The sequence below is a fragment of the Phoenix dactylifera genome, chromosome 12, assembly GCF_009389715.1.
Source record: "Phoenix dactylifera cultivar Barhee BC4 chromosome 12, palm_55x_up_171113_PBpolish2nd_filt_p, whole genome shotgun sequence".
NCBI lineage: Eukaryota > Viridiplantae > Streptophyta > Magnoliopsida > Arecales > Arecaceae > Phoenix > Phoenix dactylifera.
In genome coordinates, this window is record NC_052403.1 from 5,367,064 (window position 1) to 5,389,038 (window position 21,975).

Below are 21,975 nucleotides of genomic sequence, written 5' to 3' on the forward strand. Positions count from 1 at the left end.
AGCGCAGACGGGGGGAGACTGGTGCCCTCACGGTTTTGTCCCACAAAAGGGCCCTCGAGAGGAAAGAATTTCCACCCCCCCATTTTAAGGCACAGAACCTTTCCGCTACTAGCCGATGTGGGACTAAATTCGGGTGCACCCCCCCACAACATAGCCCCCCTAGCGGGAAGGTTCCTGTGGCGCCTCCCAGTCCTAAGGGGTAGTCTGCGGCAAGGGGCGCGGCCCTCCTTCTAGCGCCAATCTGTTGCGGGGACGGACGCTTTGGCCGGAGCCTCACGCAACAGTTAGCCCACATTAAGCTAGCAGAGAAAGAGGACTGCGTTCCTCCCGAGGTATTGTCCGCTTTGGGCGCTCCGGCCCGCGCGTCCAGCGCAGACGGGGGGAGACTGGTGCCCTCACGGTTTTGTCCCACAAAAGGACCCTCGAGAGGAAAGGATTTCCACCCCCCCATTTTAAGGCACAGAACCTTTCCGCTACTAGCCGATGTGGGACTAAATTCGGGTGCAACCCCCCCCCCCCCCCCCCCCCACACACAACAATGTTCATATTCATTGTTTTTTTTAGTAGAGAATAAACATTTTAATCATCATTAAATTTATGGAACCAAAAATATAAATGATGCACTACGTTTCTTTATCCTAATTATATTAACCAAAGTCAAAAAAAAAAAAAAAATCGTTTTTGGTTTCCGTCAACTGGTTTCAACTGCAGTAACTCACCCTGAAATCCACCGCCTTATAACGGGATTTGCTATTCTATTTTATCCCATCCGTCCTAAACACACAGCATGGCGTATGCGCTGTTCGCAACGAAACAGCAGACCCCCTCGCCCGCGTCCACGGCGCGGTCTCGGGTGAATTTATCGTCCGTCGCAGAAGAATCCTTTACCCTTCCGACCTCATCAAAAACTTTTCTTGAGCGAGGAAGGAAGAACGGAAAGGGCAATATAATTGTTAATCTCCATCCATTTGGAGAGAGGAAGGAGAAAAATGGATCAGATGATGAACAAGATGGGGACGTATTGGTTCAACAAGAAAGCCACCAAAGAGCTCTCCACCGTTGGAGGCGAGATCAACGTGAGCTTCTCTCCTTTTGCTTCTCTCTATATTTTGTCGATTTTCTTGTCATCAATATTGTAATATATATGGGATCCACATTTGCCAACTTAGACCCTGTTTGTATTTTGATTTGATTTTTTATGTTGATGACAAGGACTGGGATGGAAATTTCTCCTTGCTGGGATGGAAATTTCTTTTCAAAGAAGAGAAATTCTTGATTTTTTGATAAAAAAATTCTTGAAAATTTTTCCAATCTTTAAAAGACCGATTAAAGCGGACATTTTTTGAGAAAACAATTGATAAAGAAAATAAAGGGATGGTGCATGAAGGAAGTTGCACAAAAAAAAAAGGTAAAATTGAAAGATGCAAGGCTATGTAAACATGACCGGGCATTTTATTAATGTAAAAGCAAGCTGTAATAATCCTAGACCTCATCCTTGCCGGACGGCATTTTTTGGGTTCCTTAATTTTGTATAAGTACCTGAAATCTTCTCAATAAATAATCGATGTGAAACCAAACACATACCCATACGAATCCTCACACAAGTATGACACATTAAGACAAATGATAAATGTTGCTTATAAACACTTGCAACAACAGCCGCAGTTATATCCTTAATTTGCAATTTAATCATTTTTTCCTAAATTAAGTTGTGAACAAATTGCAGAGTAGTTCTCGATCCATTCGACCACTCAAGAATAATTTGTACAATCGCTTGGCCAAGAAAAAGAAAATTGAGAATTCTCGAATAACTTGCCAGCAGCTGGTAGCTTATAGAATTCTTGAATAGCTTAAACAACTTACAGAATACTATTACGATTTTTTAGCTGAATACCTTAGCCATTACTTGTCCAGAACGAAGGGGAACAAAAGGTCTTAGCCCTTCATTTGCTTATTGAATGTTATGATTTCAAAATGATGATAGTTTTGGTTGGCAATATTGCTTGCTACTCTTGCTCCAAAAAGAGTGCTTGCTTCTGTTATTATGATCACTTCTTGCTACTTGAAATATGCTTGTTGCATACTTCGGTCAACGAAACTGATGAATCTTTTCCATGATGCAATCAGTCAATTTCTAACAGCATCGAGGGGGGAACAAAATGGCTGGTGAATAAGATTAAAGGTACACTCCATAAATTCTCTTTCCCATCCATCAATTTCCCGTATTTTTAACATAAATTCCAATATGATACATATAGCTTTTTATCAGTTTCTGTTCCTAGATGGACCTCCACAATGTTGTGCTCAAGTGAGATAATCTCCATTGCGAGAACATGGCTGTTCACTAAACAAGGAACTAGAAAAAATGGGTGTTGCGTAGACCATACTAGTGTTTGTGCCTGTCCCTGATGAACCTAAGAACAGGTTTTACCAACTCATCCAAAGTATACCAATAGCTAAGAACAGAGTTTAGAATAAAACCAACAAGGAAATGCAGCCACCGAAAGATAACTGATCACACTTCCAACCAGAAAGCTTAGCTTTAATCCTATCCAAAATATCAAGTATTATCTCTTTTCATAAGCCTGGTCTTAGTAATCTTGACCCCCTAGCTAGTAATTACTAGGCAACCATTTTTCTTAAAACAATTAGGGAACCAACTAGGCAAAATTAAACTCGATTTACCATTATTTACCTTTTGTCCAGTCAACAAGAAGAACCTCATTCATAGCATTGCAGTCAGTAATAGAAGCCTTGTTGAGATGTGTTATCCATGTTTTCTTTCTCTTCAGTTGCCTTTCACCTTTGTGAAGAATAAAAAGGTCAGAAAAATATGAACCAAATATTATATGGTTCTCCTTTTAGTTCAGTGTTGCTGTTGAATAAATCCAGTATACTTGATGCAGAAAAACCTCATCTACCAAGCATTTAGTTTTCCCATATCCATTCTTTCTTTTATCTCACTAGAAAAAGGATCTCTTCAGGAAAGATGCAGAAACCGTTGCCGGATCTACTGCAGGAATATGATATGCCGATCGGCCTCTTCCCTAAGGATGCCACCAACTACGAGTTCAATGAAGAGACCAGGAAGATTACTGTATTTATACCCTCTGCATGTGAGGTCAGTTACAATGATTCCTCTGTCTTGCGGTTCTTCACCACTGTGACTGGGTATCTGGAGAAGGGAAAGCTGACCAATGTTGAAGGGATGAAGACAAAAGTGCTGATCTGGGTAAAAGTTACATGCATCATAACTGAGGGGTCAAAGCTCCATGTTACTGCTGGCATGAAGAAAACCAGGAGCAGGGATGCCTATGAGGTCCTTAGAGATGGCATCAGAATAGACAAATTTTAGTTTGATGTCAAGATAGCAAGTGATGCCTCTAAAATGTGCAATATGTTGGCCTGCAAGCCACAGGTTTCATGGCAGTGTAAGTCGAGTATGATGCTCTTCATGTTTAAATTCGCTTCGCAGGAAAAACAAAAAAAGAATTTCCTGTCTTCATGTAAGATCACTACCCTGAGTGTCAGTTTATGCTCCTATGTTATAAGAATTTTCTATAGCTAAATATATGGTTGTTGAAATTGGATGAGCAAAAAATAAAATTCCATCATGACATAGGTTGTCATTGCACTATTGCTTCTGCAGTAGCAGTACTCATGTAGGTGGGCACTTTATCTAGGACTATGAATGAGATATGATGTTGGCTACTGGGTAAGTTTCTATTTAGGAATAAAGCCCCTGAACACTAGGTCAAATCCGAGCCGATCCATTTTAAGCAGTGCCAAAATCATAGCCTAGGTCATGGTAATTAGACCAAGTTCGAAAAAGTCTTATATCTATCTTGCATCCATTCATGGTGCATAAAATTTGAGTTGTGCTCCCATCCAATTCTCAAAATAACCGGAGATTTCAGTTATTCACCCTCTATAGTTCATACAAGTGGGTCATCGATAGAGCAGATCCTATACGATAGATAGATGAACCAATCGATTGGTCAGTCTCCATTCGCTGATTATTGTTGGGAGCAACTAGCGTGGACTGGTGAATAATTTAACCCTAGCGATTACAAGAGCAAGAGAGGATTTGAACTTCAAAAATCCTAGTAGTTCACATATATCAAATGTCATGTTGCTTAGTGCAATATGTTATGTCTTGCAAATTTGCAATCATTTGGCTTAACTTTTACTGTAAAATCTTATTACTTAAGTGGGGAAAAAAAACACTAATATGATGGATGCGGATTCATGTATCAAAGAACCCAATACGTAAAACAAATGCCTTTTTCTTCATCAAGTTTGAAAAGATTTTAGAAGGGTTTAAACTCATCCAAATATTTACTTGAAAGCAGGTTCCCAGCAGTCGTCCCCAGAACCTTGAAAGATTGGATTGGGATCCCCGTGGACCTCTATGAGGGGAGAACAAAGCCAATTGATCTATTACCATCTCATACTATATTTGCAAATCTAGCCTTTTCACTTTGGCGAATCTATCATTTGAGAAGAGTAGATCCTTCAGAAATTTCGTAGATTGGACTGTCGCTTTTCCTATGGATAGAATCTGGACCAAAAAGTTCAAAAGTTGCAAGCATTAAACTTATTTTTACGAGGGGAAGAACTTTGACTACGTGCGTCGTCGTAATCTTTAGGGAACTCTTGACAGGTACAAAGCATGCGCCAGGAGAAAGAATCAAGGCTGGTTGCTGACGACTCGGTTTCGCGCACCGGGGTTGGCTCCTGGTAGGACGCACACAGAATCTCTTCTCAAGTAGTTTTCGTCATTTGGTGTCTATATATACACATTTTCTAGAGAGGCTTCCTCCCATCTCTCATCTTGACGACTGAAATAAAGAAACTGGCTTCAAAGCAAGCATCCGTCCCTCTAATTTCAAGTACTCTTAATTTGCTTTTAGGTAAAATGACTTCTTTTTTTATTTATTTTTTTACTTATTCCTTTAGTAAAAGAATGCCTTGTTTTCAGAATTCTGAAATCGTTTTCTTTATTCGCTTTCGTTTCAGTATTGATGGGTGAGTTGGGATCAAAAACACTAGTGACAGAGATCAAGTTCCATCTTTGCTGTAAAGCTTCTTGGCTTAGGGCAACAATAGAGAAGACTGCATGGTCAGGTAGAAAATATAGCAATCCTGGAATACCTGACCCTTTAGTCTCGTTTAACGCAACATCCTCGGCTTGTGAACTCAAGAGCAGCAAAGAAGATGGACGTGAGGATCTAAGGTTGTGGCGTCAATCCTGGAAAATCCGATAGTGGAAGATACCGATGATGACGTCCAAGGATGGTGATAGCGGCAGCAATCCTGGAGTACCTGACTGGAAAATTCTGTAATTAAGTTATCTTCCCTGCAATGAATTTTTTTCCCCTAAGGTTTTTTTTTTTTTTTGATCATCATTTGTATTGAACTTTGATCATTTTAACTAAAAGGCGTGCTCCTACTCTTTCTCATCAATCTTTCCATTTTTTTTATCTCCTTTGAAGTGCCGTGTTACTTCTGATTGTGAATATACATGCCATCTTTGTTTGTATGGTCTGAAAAAATGACTCAAGCATTTGTCCCTTAAATTGGTCATACGCCGACTCAAGGGAATCTACAGAGTTCGAAAGTCTGAGCTGCTGCCTTATTTTGAAAAGATGAAGCAACTCATGTCGCACTTCTCTTTCATAAAGTTATTCCGCATGCCTCGAAGACAAAAGACACAGGCTGATGCATTGGCTAACCTAGCAGCTACTCTCACGATCTCTTTTGGAAAGAAACTCAAAGTGGTCGTGGAACAAAGGCTCATTCTTCTACCGATACTCGAACTCCTACCAGAAAGAGTTTAGGTGAATGCAACGACTTGTGAAAAAGTGAAAATTACCCATTGGACTGTCCGTTTCATATTTAAAACACAGGAGATTACCGAAAGAACTTCACAAATGTATGGAGTTGAAAAGAAGAGTCATGCAATATGCGTACTTCAACGATACTCGGTACTGGAGATCATAACCCTCGAGTTAACTGCAATGATATATAGGTTGGTGACTTCCGTTCAATAGCATTTCGGAAGAACATGATATCCCTGTTTGACTGGCAATTGCTTTTTTGATCTGGCCATTGAATCCCTTTTCTCAAAAACAACAACAACAAGAAGAAGAAGACCAAGAAGCAAATCTGGCTACTGATTCGATCCCAATATATTGTTTACAACTACTATACCAAAACATAATTTAGACGCATGCGAAAGTGGAGATCCAGTATGCACGACAGTGTGTTGTATGGGCTGTGTAAGACACAGGCTAGATCGAGGGATCCATAGATTGGCCTGGCCCAATATACATATCTGATATCTCCTTGGTGGTGATTCAGGCAACAATGTAAAAGCCCATGGCAGAGGCCCAACTGTATGAAAAAAAGATTATATAAAATTCGAGATGTAAAAATTTTAGTTTGGACAAGGTTACGAATTATATGGTTCGTTTGGCTTGAAGTAGGAGCGAGTTACTGGCACACAAACTTAATTCAATCTCACTTAAAAATTAGATCCCAGTTTTCGAATGAAACTTAACCCAAAGTTATATTCATTTTTGTGCAGCGTCTTGGTCTAATCCACAACTATCACAACAACTAAGTTTAAGCCAAAGTTTGCTTAGCCATGGCCTAACTATTTTATGGTTATTTGCTTGACCTATATCATATGAATATAATTTATACTGCCAAAACTAACAAATATTTTATTTTTAGAGGCATTTTTGACATACACGTGTATAAGCGAAGGATATAATTTTCTTTCTGTCCACACGAACATAACATGCAATGTTGGATTAAGTATACGACTAGGAATCTTTCTCAGATTGTATGGTAAGATGGACACGTTACCAATAACAGCCACATGCATGCTTTTATGCTCCAATTAGATTGTTGACTTCGATTAAAAATTACCACATAAGTTTAGCAAGCAGTTCTAGTCTGCAACTCCTATAAATAAAATATAGTGTGGATACCAGCAGCAGTTAACCTGTTCTTAAGAACTGTGGTTTCATGTCAACGTCTCGGGAAAGAGATGAAGAATAAGGTCACAAAGAGGAGTGACATTTGAACCAACCAAGCCGTGTTTGGAGGCAATTTCCTCGAGCCCTCAAAAGAGTTACTGGATTTTCCTTCTTTTTTCTTACCATAGTTTCACTTTTCCCCATGTTTCTCAAATTTCGAGGCTGATAGATCTTTGTCTGCACTTATCACGAGCTAATCTATCCATCTAAGCCATAAAAAAACAAAAAACTTCTCATGGGCACTCACAGCAGCTCTACTCCATGAGGTCTTGGTAACATATTGTTTACTCACATTTCCTTGATGGAATGGTTTGAGAAGTTCCTTTTCAGATCAAATTTGAAGAAATCATCGACTCATCCTTGATTGGCATTACATTATCTGTGTATTTGATCTTAATCAGCAATCCTTATCCCATATATAATAGATTAGTTATGCAAACCAAGGTAACTATCATAGTTTGAGAATTTTTAAACCTGACAAAGACTCTCTTAATTTTGGAAATTCTTGTCAAGGACACTCTTGAGAAGAGGGGCTTGCAGCGAAACTCTGAAGGCTGATCACTAAGTTCCAAACAGTTCACAACAGTGAAGCTCTCATGAGGAGACAGAGAGGTCAGATGAGCTTGAGCAAGGAATGACTGAAAACAAAGGGAGGAATCTCCAAGTCAGGAATTACTTTTGTCTTTATTAGCTCAAACAACTAGATAGATATGGACAAGATGCGAGGGGCATTTAATTCTTAGGAGAAGGGTGGGTGGGGCTTGCACCTCCCTTATTATTTTTTTTCTCTGAAAAAAATAAAGAAAAAAAATGCGTAGGAGAAGGACAAAGGCAAACTAGGGTTTTCTATTTTTTGTTCAAGGGGACCTGCACGAGAGAGTGTTGTTTGTCTAAGAAGCAAAACATCAAACCCCAAATTACTCCATGTCTCACATGCTATGGTTGACCCACTAATCAAAACAATTACCTAAACTTCTTACAATATCACCTAAACCTCTTCCCCCACACCAACTTCATTGTGCTCATCACTGTCCATTGAAAAGTAAGCAACATCATTTTAACCTTCTATTACAACAAAAGGGATAGGAACATGTGTTCTCAAAAAAAAAAAAAAAAAAAAAAAAAAAAAAAAAAAAAAAAAAAAAAAAAAAAAAAAAAAAAAGGAGGAGGAGGAGGAGAGAAACAAGCCTATGTCCAAAAAGACTCTATCTTGAGAGGCTCTTGAACTACATTGCTAGAGGAGGCAAAGTTCATGAATTGGGGAAGGGTAGCAATGTTATTGTGCAGAAGGAAGGACTTGTCCTCAGTGTCCATCTGTTGACGAGACATGGAAGGCTCTTGCTGCATCTGGCTGCACAAAATCTCTGCATGAGCCACGGCGAGCTGCATCTGAAGCTGTGACACTTTGTTTTGGAGGAACGATATCGCCCCCACGCAGCCATAAACCGGGTCCCTCACCCTCGCATTAGCCTCGTACACTAGACTACTCACAGCATCAGCTCTCTGATGAACTGGAAGCTCCTATAGCAAGAACAATGCTTTATAATTGGCACATGATTTTGGTGAGAAATAAAAGATAACCTACCACAATGTGTTAATTAAATCTTTCGAAAAATAAGAATTCATATTGGTTTTCTCCACCTCCGGTGGAGTTTCTGAAAAGGCCGTAACTTTCATATACTGAAAAGTTGGTCAGACATCCAGGTCTTTTTTCCTTAGAAAAAAAGAACAAGTAATTCATGGGAGAAAGCTGGCTATTCTACTACCATCTTATTAGCATGATCACACTGCATTTGCACTCATTCATGGAGACAAATGGGATTAAACATCTTGCTGAGAGAGAGAGAGAGAGAGAGACCTGCAACATCTTGCTGACATTGCTAGCACCAAAGACCTTGTGAACGATGGCAAACTTGGGGGGATCATCAGAAGGGAAGTAGGGGGCGAAGATGCAGTCCTTGGAACACCGTCTCCGCAACAATTTGCAAGAAGCACAGGGCGAGCCGCCACCCATTTTTCCTATCAGTGATATCACGAGGACAGAAGAGAGTAGGAAAATGGAGTTGCCAATGATAAGATTGCTTCAATAAGGGTAGAAGTTGGAGGTAGATGGACTCATGGAGATGGATGACCATATTTATAAAGGGAGCTTGCAAGGGTAGGCAGATACAGTGATAACCAATCAAGTAATAAAAAACGCCTAAACGGCCGCCTCTCTATTTGAGAATTACAGTGTTGGCCAAGCAGTCATTAGTTTTTTTCTATATGTTAATTGATATAAACAAAATCTCATTCAGCCCAAATCATAAGTCAAGGTATCCTTGATCAAATTTAATACAATGTTCTTGTGGTAAATTATCGGTCGCAAGCGAGCTTCGTTTTGCTACGTATGTCATGTATAGGTTCTAATAACAGTACCTCTCTGTTCTAGCAAAATACCCTCAAGATGGATTTAAGTTTAGAAGTGGTAAACCACTAGTCGTAATCGAACTTTGTTTTGGATCTAGTACCTACATAGAAAACTTGTTCTTGCTCCACCCTGAGGACAGTGCCCTTGTTTATCTATGCCCCAATTTAAATCAAATACATTTTATAAATACTTTTAGATAATAAATATTTGCATCATTTACCTAAGTTTATATTTGAGGGGTGAAATTATGTTGAAACTTACTCTGCATCGATTGCAATAATTGCCAATGTAATGCTAAAGTGACATTGAACAAGAGGCTTTATCACCTGTTTTGTCTTGCACACGTTTTTCTTCTATAAAACAATCGATTCGAGCGAAGTTCATATATCCTATCTGCAAGTAATATTTTAATCAAAAAGATCGATCTAATTACATTTTAGAAATGTCATCTTCCATTTAATTATGCATAAACTGACATAATTGATTCCTCCAAATTAATCTCGCCACATGATCCAATCCAACCGATTCGAGCCATCTGGCCAGACAGACACCAATCACAAAACATAATCTACTTTTATTATTTTAAGTTGGTTTAACTTTATGGATGATCCTGTATAAATAAATCAAACTTCATGGGCATCATGTGCAGCGCACGAGCTTAACCTAGCATGGAGAAAGGAATCAATAGGTCCATAGCCCTTTTATTTCTTCCTCCTCTAAAGAGGGTGTTTTTGATATTGCAATAAATCAACCACACGGGGTAATATTTGTGTCATAAGTTGTGAGATACCGAGGCGGTGGAGCTCGAAAAAGAGTTCACACTAAGAAATATAGAGAGGAGAAGGTAAGTAGTAGTTGACCACCGCCGAGGCGCGTGAAAGGGATGGCTGCTCTTCTGTCAAGAGAGTGGCGACTATAGGCCTCATCGGTGTTTGGTTTGGTTTGTTTAAGCTCTCACGTTCCCCATCGACTCTCTCTCTTTAGAAGAACACCTTTCCCCTCTCTCACGAAGAGAGAGACCACGTGAATGGCCACAAACAAACTTTCACGTCGAGCTCCTCTCTCTCTCTCTCTCTCTCTCTCTCTCTCTCTCTCTCTCTCTCTCTCTCTCTCTCTCTCTCTCTCTTGACTTAGTTCTTTCTCTCTTTGTCCCTCTCAAAGAGAGGTGAAGTAAAGAAATGGTGTCATTGGCAGAATAATAAATGGTAATAAGATGCACAGTAGTTTCATTTTGGAACAGAAGAACAAGACAATGGAGGATTCAAAATTTTGGTCCTCTCTTACGCTCAGAATCAGCCCAAATAGCTCAACTCCAAGGGCCTCTCTCCTTAGTCCACCCTTCAAGCTCCTCAAATGTGCCAGCATGGAAGCTTGGTAATGATGGATTATGTAAGGATTCGTGAGTGAGTATGTTTAGCCTCACATCGATTATTCACTGGATAGATCTTAGGTGCTTATACAGGATCAAAAAAGCTAAATATTACCTTCCAACTAGCTTTTTTAGATGAGATCATGGGTTGTTACAAATGGTATTGGAGCAGACCTAACCTATAACATATGTGGACTAGAAAACACTGCAACATAGATCCATTAGGGTTGACCATAGGCCGATCGTGGTGTTTGTGATTAAATTTAAATGGAATTGAATCCTTAGCCTGACGGAGACATCAGAGCTTAAATGAGAAAGTATGTGAGAACCCATGCGGACGTGTGTTTAGTCCTACATCGGTTATTTGTCGAGAAAATCTTGGGTACTTATACAAAATTAAAAAATCCAAAAAATATCTTCCGGCTAGCCTTTTTGAGGGAGATCCCAGGTTATGACAAATGGTATTAGAGCGGACATAATCCATAACATATGTGGACTAGGGGCCATTGTAGCACAGATCTGTTAGGGCTGACCACGGGCCAACCATGGTACTTGTGATTAGATTTGAATAGATTTGAACCTTTAGCCCAACAAGAATGTCAAGGGCTTAGACCGGAGGAGTATGTAAGGACTCGTGCGGTCGTGTGGTTAATTCCACATCAGTTATTCGTTGGATAAATCTTAGACACTTATATAGGATCAAGGAACTCAAATAATATCTTTCGGCTAGTCTTTTTGGATGAGATCCTCGACTATAAAAGATTACATATAGGATTGAGTCTTTCTTGAGGTTCATTAATAATGGGGATGCCTTTTGTTGTTCTACAAGATAATTTGGCAAACGTATGTGCTAGAAAAGGCAAAGATCTTCATACGGTTCGCTGCTCTAGATGTTCTTTGTGTGGTACCCGATTTGAGACTGTCGCACCCATCTCTTCATCCGATACCCCTTCACTCAAGCAATCTAGGCACCCATTATCTCATGCCTTGACCTTAGGGAGCAGCTTCCTAATCTATACTTGTTGGACCTCTTGGAGGTGTAGGAAAATTCATAGAAGTATGAGAAAAGGATGGGATTAACTGTCATGTCTATTATAAACTCTTTGAAAACTAGGTCTGTGCATCTTCAATCCTTTACAAGGCTGTTCATTGCTTCAGCTGGTGGGAAAATGTACCAATTTCCCGTAGGATCTTCAATCCTTCACAAGGCTCCTCGTGAAACCTTGCAAGCATCATGCAGTTCTTCCAAGTCTAACTTGTTTTCCTATCTAGGGCAAGCAAAACTAACTTTTTTTTTAAAGCCGAATGGGTTGAAAAAGAGCTTAGCTTAGATAACTTAATTTTACCTGAATTGTGCTTTGGTGCATATTTAAATCTACATATTTTTCTTCCTTTTGACTCACAAAATGAGGTTCCCAATACACCCAAGGATTTCAGCATTTCTACCCCCGATTAGACTTAAACAAAAGCGGGATTGAGTGGTTATGCAAATGTACCATTTCATAGCATTCTTTATCCCCTTATATACAACCCCACTTGTATTCACATTTGTAAGCGGATCCTCTCTTTGTTTTCTGGCGTGCCGTTTCATAGATCCCAATCAATTAGAGATTGATTTCCCATCTTAATTAATGGTGGATTAAAACTTAATGTGTACAGGCCATTGCTTACAAAATACATTATATGAGAATGTATAAGGGCCTTTTAGGCTACGAGTTTAAGATCTTCCAGCTCAAATTCGACAATCAAATGGAGTGAAGCGAATTGCACTGGATAAGAACAACATAACAAAATATGCAAGCCAAGGCTACCTTGTAGTCGACCAATTATGCAATAAAAGGACAAAATTGTGGGCCTATTAATGAAATCTGACACTCAATTAAGACCTAGAGATTATAAAAATGCAACCCATTTCTAGGGAGATGAAGAATTGACCGTTGAAACAAATACTTTCATTACCCAAGTCATATGCTCGCCGTCCTTACATTTAATGTTCTCACATGACTCCCTTCACACGCTACTCTTCCTCTCTTCCCTTCCAAGGGAAACAACCCTCCTTTCCTAGTTGTCATGGTCTTAATCCTTGATCCTTGATTTAAAAAATTATTTCTATCTTTAATGTTGAAACCATGTGAGCATCTGTCCTTCAAAGCGCGTTCTTCCAATCCAAAGGACTAGCCACTAGGGTGAGAAGAAGGGAAGAGGAAAAAAAAAAACTATATGAGTTTGAATAAACTAGAAGGAAAACGGACGTCTTTAAAAATGAGAAGACAAGCGGCCTCCAATGCAAACACTGCGAACCTAGTGGTGAGTTCAACGTGATAAGAGAGAAGTGCAGGACCAGAACTCTTGAGTAGAGGCTTGAGATTGGTCATTTGCTACACATGGTTGAAGCCTATAGATGAGTTCAGCGTGATGTAACGTGGAATGGACGTAAGCGTCGGCACCGGCACACCAAGGCCCATAGAATGGACCAGACGCAGACCAAAAACCCTGACTCAGCCCGACCAGAATAGTTAAGAAGACCCCATGAAGCATGAGCCAAGCTGGATCTGACCCAAAAGGACCCCAGACGAGTAAGTTAGACACGACTCAGACACAACATCCTGAGGCTTGTTTCCCCTTTTCTGAACCCAACCTGACCAATCCTAACGTACAAAAAAACCCAAGCCAGATCTCACCATAAATGATCCAAGTCCACAGGCAACTATCTTTTGTAAAAAAAATTTATTACTTTTTTATATTTTTCTTTCTTGCAATTTTTTTATAAATAATTTATATAAATTTTTATTTTCTAATAAAGGCCGAGTGGCTTTGCCTCCCTCTTCATAAAAAATAAAAAAAAAACAAACAACGTGCATGGCTTATTTCTGCATCCAAATATTTTGTGGGCCATTGGAAACATTAGTTCATGGAATTACAGAGTAAGTAGCCATGAATCCAGATTCATTCAATCCAGGGGCAACGCTGATGGAACAGCTCTCTGTTTAGTTGAATCAAGAACGTGGAAAAGGTGCCGACACCGACATGTGACTTGGTTGAGTACCGAGACGGCTTAATGCCGGTGCCATGTTAAAGTTTGACTCGACAAATATGAACGTTTAATGTTCAAAATGTGCGCAAATGAGAGAGGTAATTTTATCTTTTACTTCTTGGGTTAGAGAAAATGAGAAAAAAAAAAAAGACGAGAGAACATAGGGACTGGGCTGAACTAATGGAATTAAAATATGACCATGAGCATCCGCCCAAGCAAAGCTCTAGTAGCAGGTTTTTTTTTTTTTTGTTAAAGTAGATATTTCATAGTATATGTATATGAATACATCTAATAAAGTCAGAAAATAGTAGTTTGTAGAGTGTTACGACTCCCAACTATCGCAGTAAAAGAAAGGGTATGCGGTGAAATGTCACCGCTTGTTTCCACATTGGCAAAAAGGCAAGTGAATCTCAAAGTGCCTGACTTTGATTGAGCTTTTGCATGTTCCTTCTCTTAATCCCTTGTCGGAACATCGAACTTGCAACATAACTTGTGTTGGCTGAGCACGAACTGCATTTTGGGTCTTCCTGAATGGCTTTCCTTTTCAAGTATTCAGCAGACTGTGTCTGAACTGTTTAGTCCCAAAACATTACGAAGCAATCTTTGCAGCAAAAAGTTTTCTTTGAGATGAAACAGAACTAAGGAAGTCATTTTGCGGCTAAAATTGTTTGAATTAAAGCAGTCATAAGAGACAGAAGCAAAATCATTACGTTTCGAATGCATGTCCTAAGTATCAGATCCATATAGGCCAATACTGTGTAACTATGATAGTAGGACACTGTGTCCTCATAAAATTTGGAAATAAATATTACATTGCACGCAAAGTCATCAAGAATGTGAGCGTGAAGAGGTCTTGTGCCTCTTTATTCGGGCATATCAAGAAGATTGTACCAAGCCAAAAAAAAAAAAAGAATCAATTCTCGAATCATTCAACATCCAATGTAATTTTGTTCGTCCGAACATAAGTAAATCCCCATAACATAACAGGATAGAAAACAACAAATGTGATTAGGGGCAACAGTCTAGTCGAGAGTGATCATAGATCCAATATTTAGTTGAATGACCCATCAACCAAATGGAAGTGAACATGGTATATGGAGAGGAATCATCAATAAATAACTCGATTCCATCAGTTTCTAAGGTCAGATGGTGAACGATAAATTTCCAATGTTCAACTAGTTATAGTTACATGATATGCAAGCTCCAAGTGCATAAAATTTGACTATAACATTTTTTTTTTAAAAAAAAGATTGTGAGTTTCTTGGCATTTAACGTGACAGGTATCCAACTTATCCTGAGAAAACATCTATTATGAGTAAAAATTACAGACCCAAGCCAAATCAGGTCGCTTATGGTTCATGTCAACCGAAGCAATTTGCCCCCTTCCATATATGGACTATAGACATACCAGCTGAACTCCTCCACAATTAAGATAAGATTTTCTTCTCACAAAACTGCTACCAATTTTATTTTATTGAGCCGCAATGGCCAAGGCTTAATAGGTTAGTCAATATTGATCCACCTTCCCGATCCATCTCATGCCACCTTCCATCACCATGGACTAAATCTAGGGTAGTTGGTGGTTAGTGAACAATAGGGGGTACACCAAAAAAAAAAACAACATGTGGACTTAGAGATCTAATTGTAGATCATAATCGCCCATTGTATCCAGATCAACAACTGAAAAAGTATTCTTCCCTTAAAAATTTCCCCTTGTTTGTTTGGGTTTGGTTTGTTCTTCATTGGGTGTTTGCAGTTTATCTACAGTTTTTTGATGCCAACCATTTTGAATCCATCATTCACTCCAAACGCTTCCCTCCCTCATAAAATATTCCTCTAGGACAGGCATATTGCTCTTCTTTCTTTCATTCGGATTGTATGCTTAAAAATTTTAAAGCCCTCAGGGTTTTTAGCTGATCACTAGCTCGGTCTATTTTTTCCAACATTTTGAGCATTAATTTTTTTTTCCTCCCTCGACCGCTACAATTTGTGAGTGATCAGAGCTGCATAGCTCCAACAAAGCTAATTTTTTGTCCAAACACTAGGCCCAGTTCACCACAGATAACATATAAGAAGCCTCGTACCATATGAAGGTCCAATGGGCCTAATTTGCCAAACCCAGTTTCATCTTTTCTAATTACAGGCCTCGACATGAAAGCACAATACGTGGGGCCAAGATAGATGGACACAGAGGACTAATGAGTTTGTAGTGCTGTTGTCATACGACCAACACCATCCAAGACTATTTTCCCCAGCTTAAAATGTACTTTCAGATGTTTTAAGCTACAACCATCAACAAATGAATTCAATTTGACACTTAATAATGCCCACATAAATTCCTCTATCATGTCCTCGATATTAATGCATCTGGTCAATTGTCATGTAAGCAATTTGAGTTGGTTACTCTCGTGTCCTGATTCTCTTAAAGCTATAGATGAATGTTATTTATTATTCCAGTATCAAGGTGAAGTCAACAGCACATTTTTCCTATGACATGATCAAAATATCCATAATTTAGAAACCGCATAATGAAATACCTCAAACATGTAAAAGCAGTAACATACTGTGCATGGACTTTTATCCGTTGCTACACAAGAAAAACATGCTAATGTAAGCGAATCTATTCCAGTTTTATCCACTAGTAATACATACCAGAATGTGAAGCAACTAATGCTGTGGCCATGTCTCTTAATTTTTTGATCTTGTTGACAGTCTGCTCCTCCATTGTGACAGTTACTTGATTGATATTATTGTTAGACTGAATGCACATAAGTGCACTTTCAAAACCCTGCAAGTTATGAAAAAGGAATAGCATAGCTGAAGGAGAAAATTGCAGATCTTGATTTACCAATGAAGTCTCCAAAATTCATAATAAGATTTTAGGCAATTTTATATCAAAACTTTGAAATGGTATGTACAGGGAAGCAATTATATGACGCTAATCTTTAGATACAAAGCTTCTTAACTAAGACCTAAAATGTCAATAGCACAATAGAAGTGACTAAAGACCTAAAATGGAAATGACTATGATGCGGGTTCTATATTAAACTAAAGCTGACTGAGGTGCAAGCTTCATGGCACACAAACCACTCTCTCAACAGACAAGTTCCACAACCGATACCGACATCAAGTCAGTCATCATGAACGGACCGTCATGACCTGCCTCACTTAAATCCATGAACAATTCTGATCCACAACATCTTGTCTAACCCAGATGTTTAACCTTACTGAACTAAGCCACTTGAATCTATTCCAAGCAAATAACAAATAGTGAAGATTAGTAGCATGAAAAGCCAGGTAAAATAACATTTATACCGGAGAACGTAATGATGCAATCCCAGGATACTCAGAAAGGTAAGCTTATGGCTTACCATGTCCCATCAAAGATATTCCACATTAGCTCCAATATTTCGCTCAAGTGTGTGAATTTGGAAAGCAACCCTGTATAATGCTTTGTCTATCACCATGTATGACGACCCATCAAGGTTAATTATTATTAGATATTTGACTGTATGTATCTGTCACTTCAGAATCCCACTCCAGTTATATGAAACATTTTCAACTTGAATTTGTCGGGAACTCACTCTCATTAAACTTACTCTGTGACTTCCCTGTCATAGAATACAAGCAAAATTCCATTGAGCCATCTAAATGAAGCTTCTCCATCCTGACAAATGCTGTTCTATCTCCAGCTGTACTTGTACTTCAATATATCAATCACCCAAACTACCAATAATATGGCTTTTCATGAATAAACTACACAAATCAAGTTGATTGTTATCTTGATGTTGGTTCTAGGTTACTCAAACTTTGTTGCTTCCTCGCCTTCTAATCTGCTCAGACAATGTTAGGCTTATTGATGAAGTTCGACACTAAAGCATTATTTTTCTCTTAACCAAATCTTGTATAGGATCCACCATGATAATCATGTCAAGCAAACATTCTGCATTACAAGTGGTACATTTCTTATGTTGTATCTTTTAGCTATCCAATGTGCATTGAAATCGAATCATATCTAACCATGCTCTCTACTACTGCTTTATATCTTTACCACATTTATCAATATTAGCAGTCTAATGAAGGAAATTTTGTATTTTATGTATTCAGTAAAGTTAATATTTGTTATGCAAAAACTGAACAAGGCCACCTGTGTATGACTTATCCTCTGATATAGGAGAGCGTAATTATGCATAAGGTGCATATTTAGATGGTTCTATGCTTATTGCCCTTATAATCTCCCAGCATTGCTAAAATTAACATGTTCAAAGTCCCGTTAAGATTATTGTTACACTATAAATTCTTGCTATACAACCCAAGCTGGGCCTATACATGGATTTACTGTCAAAATCTGTTTGCCCAATTACCACCCGCCTTCGATAAGAATTAGCAATCCTCTCAAGAAGCCCCAGTGAGAATATTACCTACCATAAAAACCCATGAATCCATTGTGTGCGCTTAATTCTTGTATTGCAATGTACAAAGTATTGTTTCAACATAGATATCAGTAATTTTAGAAATTCCTTGCATGCTAAACGACAAATGTAAAATCATGAACAATCAGTATACACCAACACCCAAAACAAACTTGTATGGAAGTTTCAATGAAAGCGAAATAGAATATATGTAACTAAATAATGGTTGTAGCAAACTGCAGAAAATCATAAGAGGAATGATTCACAAGTTGGAATGTATAGGTGCAAGTGAATAAAACTTGAATTTCAAAATGGTCATTGAAGTAAAATAGCTGCCATGGAATATTCATATACCTTGATAGCAATTGCATAAAATCCATTATCAAGTGAGTCCTTGGCAAAAGTTAGCCACTCCTCGTGCAATACTTGAAGGCCATGACTTTTAAGATATTTAGTCTCCCGTAGAACCAAGGCCTCATATTTCAAAGCCAAGCAACTCTAAGAAATCAAATATGCATATGTAAGATGATTGATAATACGAGATTACGTTCAAATTCTTAGGGAATGAATGACAGGTTGCTTAAACTTAAGTAGAAACAAAGGCGGTGCTTGATGATTAGAGTTGTAAATGCTCAAGAACTTCACATTAGATGTGAATCAATCAATTTACCTGCTCTAAGTTATTTCCTGCAGAAAATAGAAATATCCTCAGTTTAACTAGCATATGATGAACTTGAAAGATTAAATGTAGGCAATAAGATATCAAACGGGTCAGACCAAAAATTGAGACTTTATTGTAATTACATGAAGTCAATCCATGAAAAATTTGAGTAGGAGATATTGCAGTTTTTTTTTTTTTTTGCAGACCTTTAACGAGAAGAACGGCGACCATTAATTGACAGAATTAGGTTCAGATTACTAATTCATTTCAAAATATGCAGCAGATCACTAAATTATTCATAACATCCCTTAAAAGGCCAAGTGATGGCATCGATCCTTTCAATTATTCAATTGCCTCTTAACTTAAAAAACATCTCTGCCTTTGAAATTTCTTTATTTTTTAAAAAAAATGGGCAGCAAGCATTTTCATTGCAGTATTAGCTTTCTTGATTTAGCAAATAGCAAACTACTGAACACACATATCAGCAGAAGCACACCAATACATTTGCACATGTATTACATCTAGTAATATTCCTTTTTCTTAATCAACTTTTAGACCTTGATCTACTGCGTTGTTTCACCATTTATGCATTGATTGACTTTCCTAGTTGCCTCCTTTTAACGAGAAGAGATACATTCTTCATTACCTTTGTTTAATCCTGAAGTTTTATTCTCCCCCCATTCAAAACATCTTTAAATGGTAGTCTTTTTCACAGTTCATTTTAGAGTTCTCAACTTGCTCTTAAAGTACATATTCCTAACTCCTAGCGCATCATATGCACTCTAACTCTACCTATGAATGACTTAATGATCAATCTTGCAAGAGATTTTACAATCTTCATGGTTGCACTTTTCCCCTTAAATGAGGCAGATGATTTGCCACTAAAATCAATACAATGGAATGCAGAATGAAACAAAGACCCCTCACACATAAACTCGATGACTTCAGCCCAAGAGAAACATCACTTTGCTAGGACTAGATAATACAGAAAGAAGATAATCATACCTTCCATAACCCAAGATTTATCACTTCTAGCATCCCATGCTGATATTGTGATACCTGAAAGAAAGTTCCTGAGGAACTTTCACATGACCATCAAGAACAAAAGAAAACAATTGATAACAGTACAATTATTCAGCATTTTAAATGTTTACAACATAATCAAAGTTTCAGCAATTAGAACCAGGCCACATCGGAATACGCGGACATGCCAATGGTTATGTATCGCAATTTTAATTGTAGTAATATTTATAATTCTTCAAAATTTTAATGTATAAACTAGTAAAGTCAATTTTATCAATCAATTCTAATCAGACTCAGTAAATAACTAATTTTCCCTCATAATATATCAAATAGTAGTTATCCATTCAACTATGAGAAAGATATACTCTTCTACTTCTATACCATGTATTCATGTGTTGTTCTCCACCTTAATAGACTGATATCTGATCAAACAATATAATACTTGGTGCTAGAACTGCTACAGCGGATAAAGGACTCCCTATGAAAGCTCTTAGTTTAGTATCTTTTGTGCACATTCCAATTCAAAAGAGCTGGCTTGCTAGCCTTTCCATCAACTCACTCCATTTAAGTTCCATTCTGGATCAAACACTCCAATAACCATATTTTAAACGAAGGAAAGTCAGGCTCAAACGCTAGATTAGTAAATCAAATCAGAAGCTAAGATCAAAACTCACTTCCACATCCCCAACAAGGGCAAACGCCCGGACAAAGAATTCAACAACACAGAGCTTCTCGTCGGCCGTCTTCTGCGAGATTTCTCGCACCACTGACATGGCCTCGGATCTCAAGAGATCTCGCAGGGCCGATCTGGTAGCTAGAAGCGATCGAACATCTTTGGCGACCAGAACCGATTCCAGGATTCGGAGAGTTGCATCGCCGAATCTGATGGAGAAGCGAGAGATTGAGGCCAGGAGGCGAGATCGAAGGAGATAGGATGATGGGGATCTTTGGGAGATGGAAGAGAGTGGAAGAGGGACTTCGATTTGTACCTTCGGTTCTCGAGCTGGGAGCGGAAGAGGGAAATGCTCTCGGAGATCGCTTCGGACATTCGAACTGGGAAAGCGAAATGGCGGTTTGAGAGCGAAGTTTGACTTGCCGCTCCTGCCTTTCCGCATAAAATATCTACTTAATTATTGAAAACGATAGTTATTTTCTTTTGCAAAATAATATATATTTAAGAGTTTTCTAATTATTTTATCCAGTATCTAAGTCCAAAATAAGTGAAATACATTTTTTAAATATCAAATATATTTATTAATACCTAATATATATATATATATATATATATATATATCAAATATCTAATATATGTCGGTTTCAATTACTTGTATATTTATCTTTCAACTATCATCTATCTTGTATTTGGATGCAAGAATAAGATTATCCAAAAATCCTTAAATATAAACTATTTTTAAAAAAATAATATAATTTTTTCTGTAATTGATAATTAGGTTGATTTTTTATGCAAAATACAATACTTGATGCATATGTATAGAAGTATTGATACGCAAGGCACATATTAGGAATTTTAGTAAAAAATAGAAGAAAGCATTTTATAAACTACTACTACTACTACTATAATAATAATAATAATAATATTATTATTATTATTATTACTATTATTATTATTATTATTATTATTATTGTTGTTGTTGTTCCGACTTGGTTGTACAATAACATATTTCACTTTTCTTCTACAGACACATCCTTTCGTAATTATGTTTTCATATATGATCAAGCAAATTAAAAAAATAGATAGTTTGAAATGATATATAATATATATATATATTAAAATTGTTCTTGTGCATCACAACCAATGGGCTCATATTCAAAGATCAAATGCTCTTTCCTACATTGCACATATCCAGGACTACATTATAATTTCAATTATGCTTATATTAATATTGCGGTCTTGTACTTATGTAAAGATAGACTTAAACTACTTAAGATATGTATATATATGTCATCGTAAACTATATATTAAACCATATATAACCATAGCTTTCTAGAGGTTGTAAGA

General features: G+C 37.9%; 3 protein-coding genes across 3 annotated transcripts; 1 reads left to right on the forward strand and 2 right to left on the reverse strand.

Annotated features, from left to right (window-relative positions):
* The first annotated feature begins 818 nt into the window (after positions 1-818).
* On the forward strand, positions 819-3,594 carry LOC103708858 (uncharacterized protein At5g01610). The gene is made up of 3 exons (XM_008793953.3): positions 819-1,076; positions 2,128-2,182; positions 2,985-3,594. Exons 1-3 carry the CDS (start codon positions 990-992, stop codon positions 3,353-3,355), a joined length of 513 nt encoding a protein of 170 aa, XP_008792175.2. The 5' UTR covers positions 819-989; the 3' UTR covers positions 3,356-3,594.
* Positions 3,595-7,988: 4,394 nt separating this feature from the next.
* On the reverse strand, positions 7,989-9,159 carry LOC103708854 (LOB domain-containing protein 12-like). Its single transcript, XM_008793951.4, has 2 exons — positions 8,905-9,159; positions 7,989-8,567 (listed from the first exon to the last, which is right to left on the reverse strand). The coding sequence occupies exons 1-2, from the start codon at positions 9,058-9,060 to the stop codon at positions 8,235-8,237; spliced, it is 489 nt and encodes a 162-aa protein (XP_008792173.1). The 5' UTR covers positions 9,061-9,159; the 3' UTR covers positions 7,989-8,234.
* Positions 9,160-14,099: 4,940 nt separating this feature from the next.
* Positions 14,100-21,041, reverse strand: LOC103708853 (protein DOUBLE-STRAND BREAK FORMATION). The gene is made up of 5 exons (XM_008793950.3): positions 20,945-21,041; positions 20,630-20,837; positions 18,626-18,769; positions 16,512-16,647; positions 14,100-14,430 (listed from the first exon to the last, which is right to left on the reverse strand). The coding sequence occupies exons 1-5, from the start codon at positions 21,001-21,003 to the stop codon at positions 14,270-14,272; spliced, it is 708 nt and encodes a 235-aa protein (XP_008792172.1). The 5' UTR covers positions 21,004-21,041; the 3' UTR covers positions 14,100-14,269.
* Between the last annotated feature and the right edge of the window lie 934 nt (positions 21,042-21,975).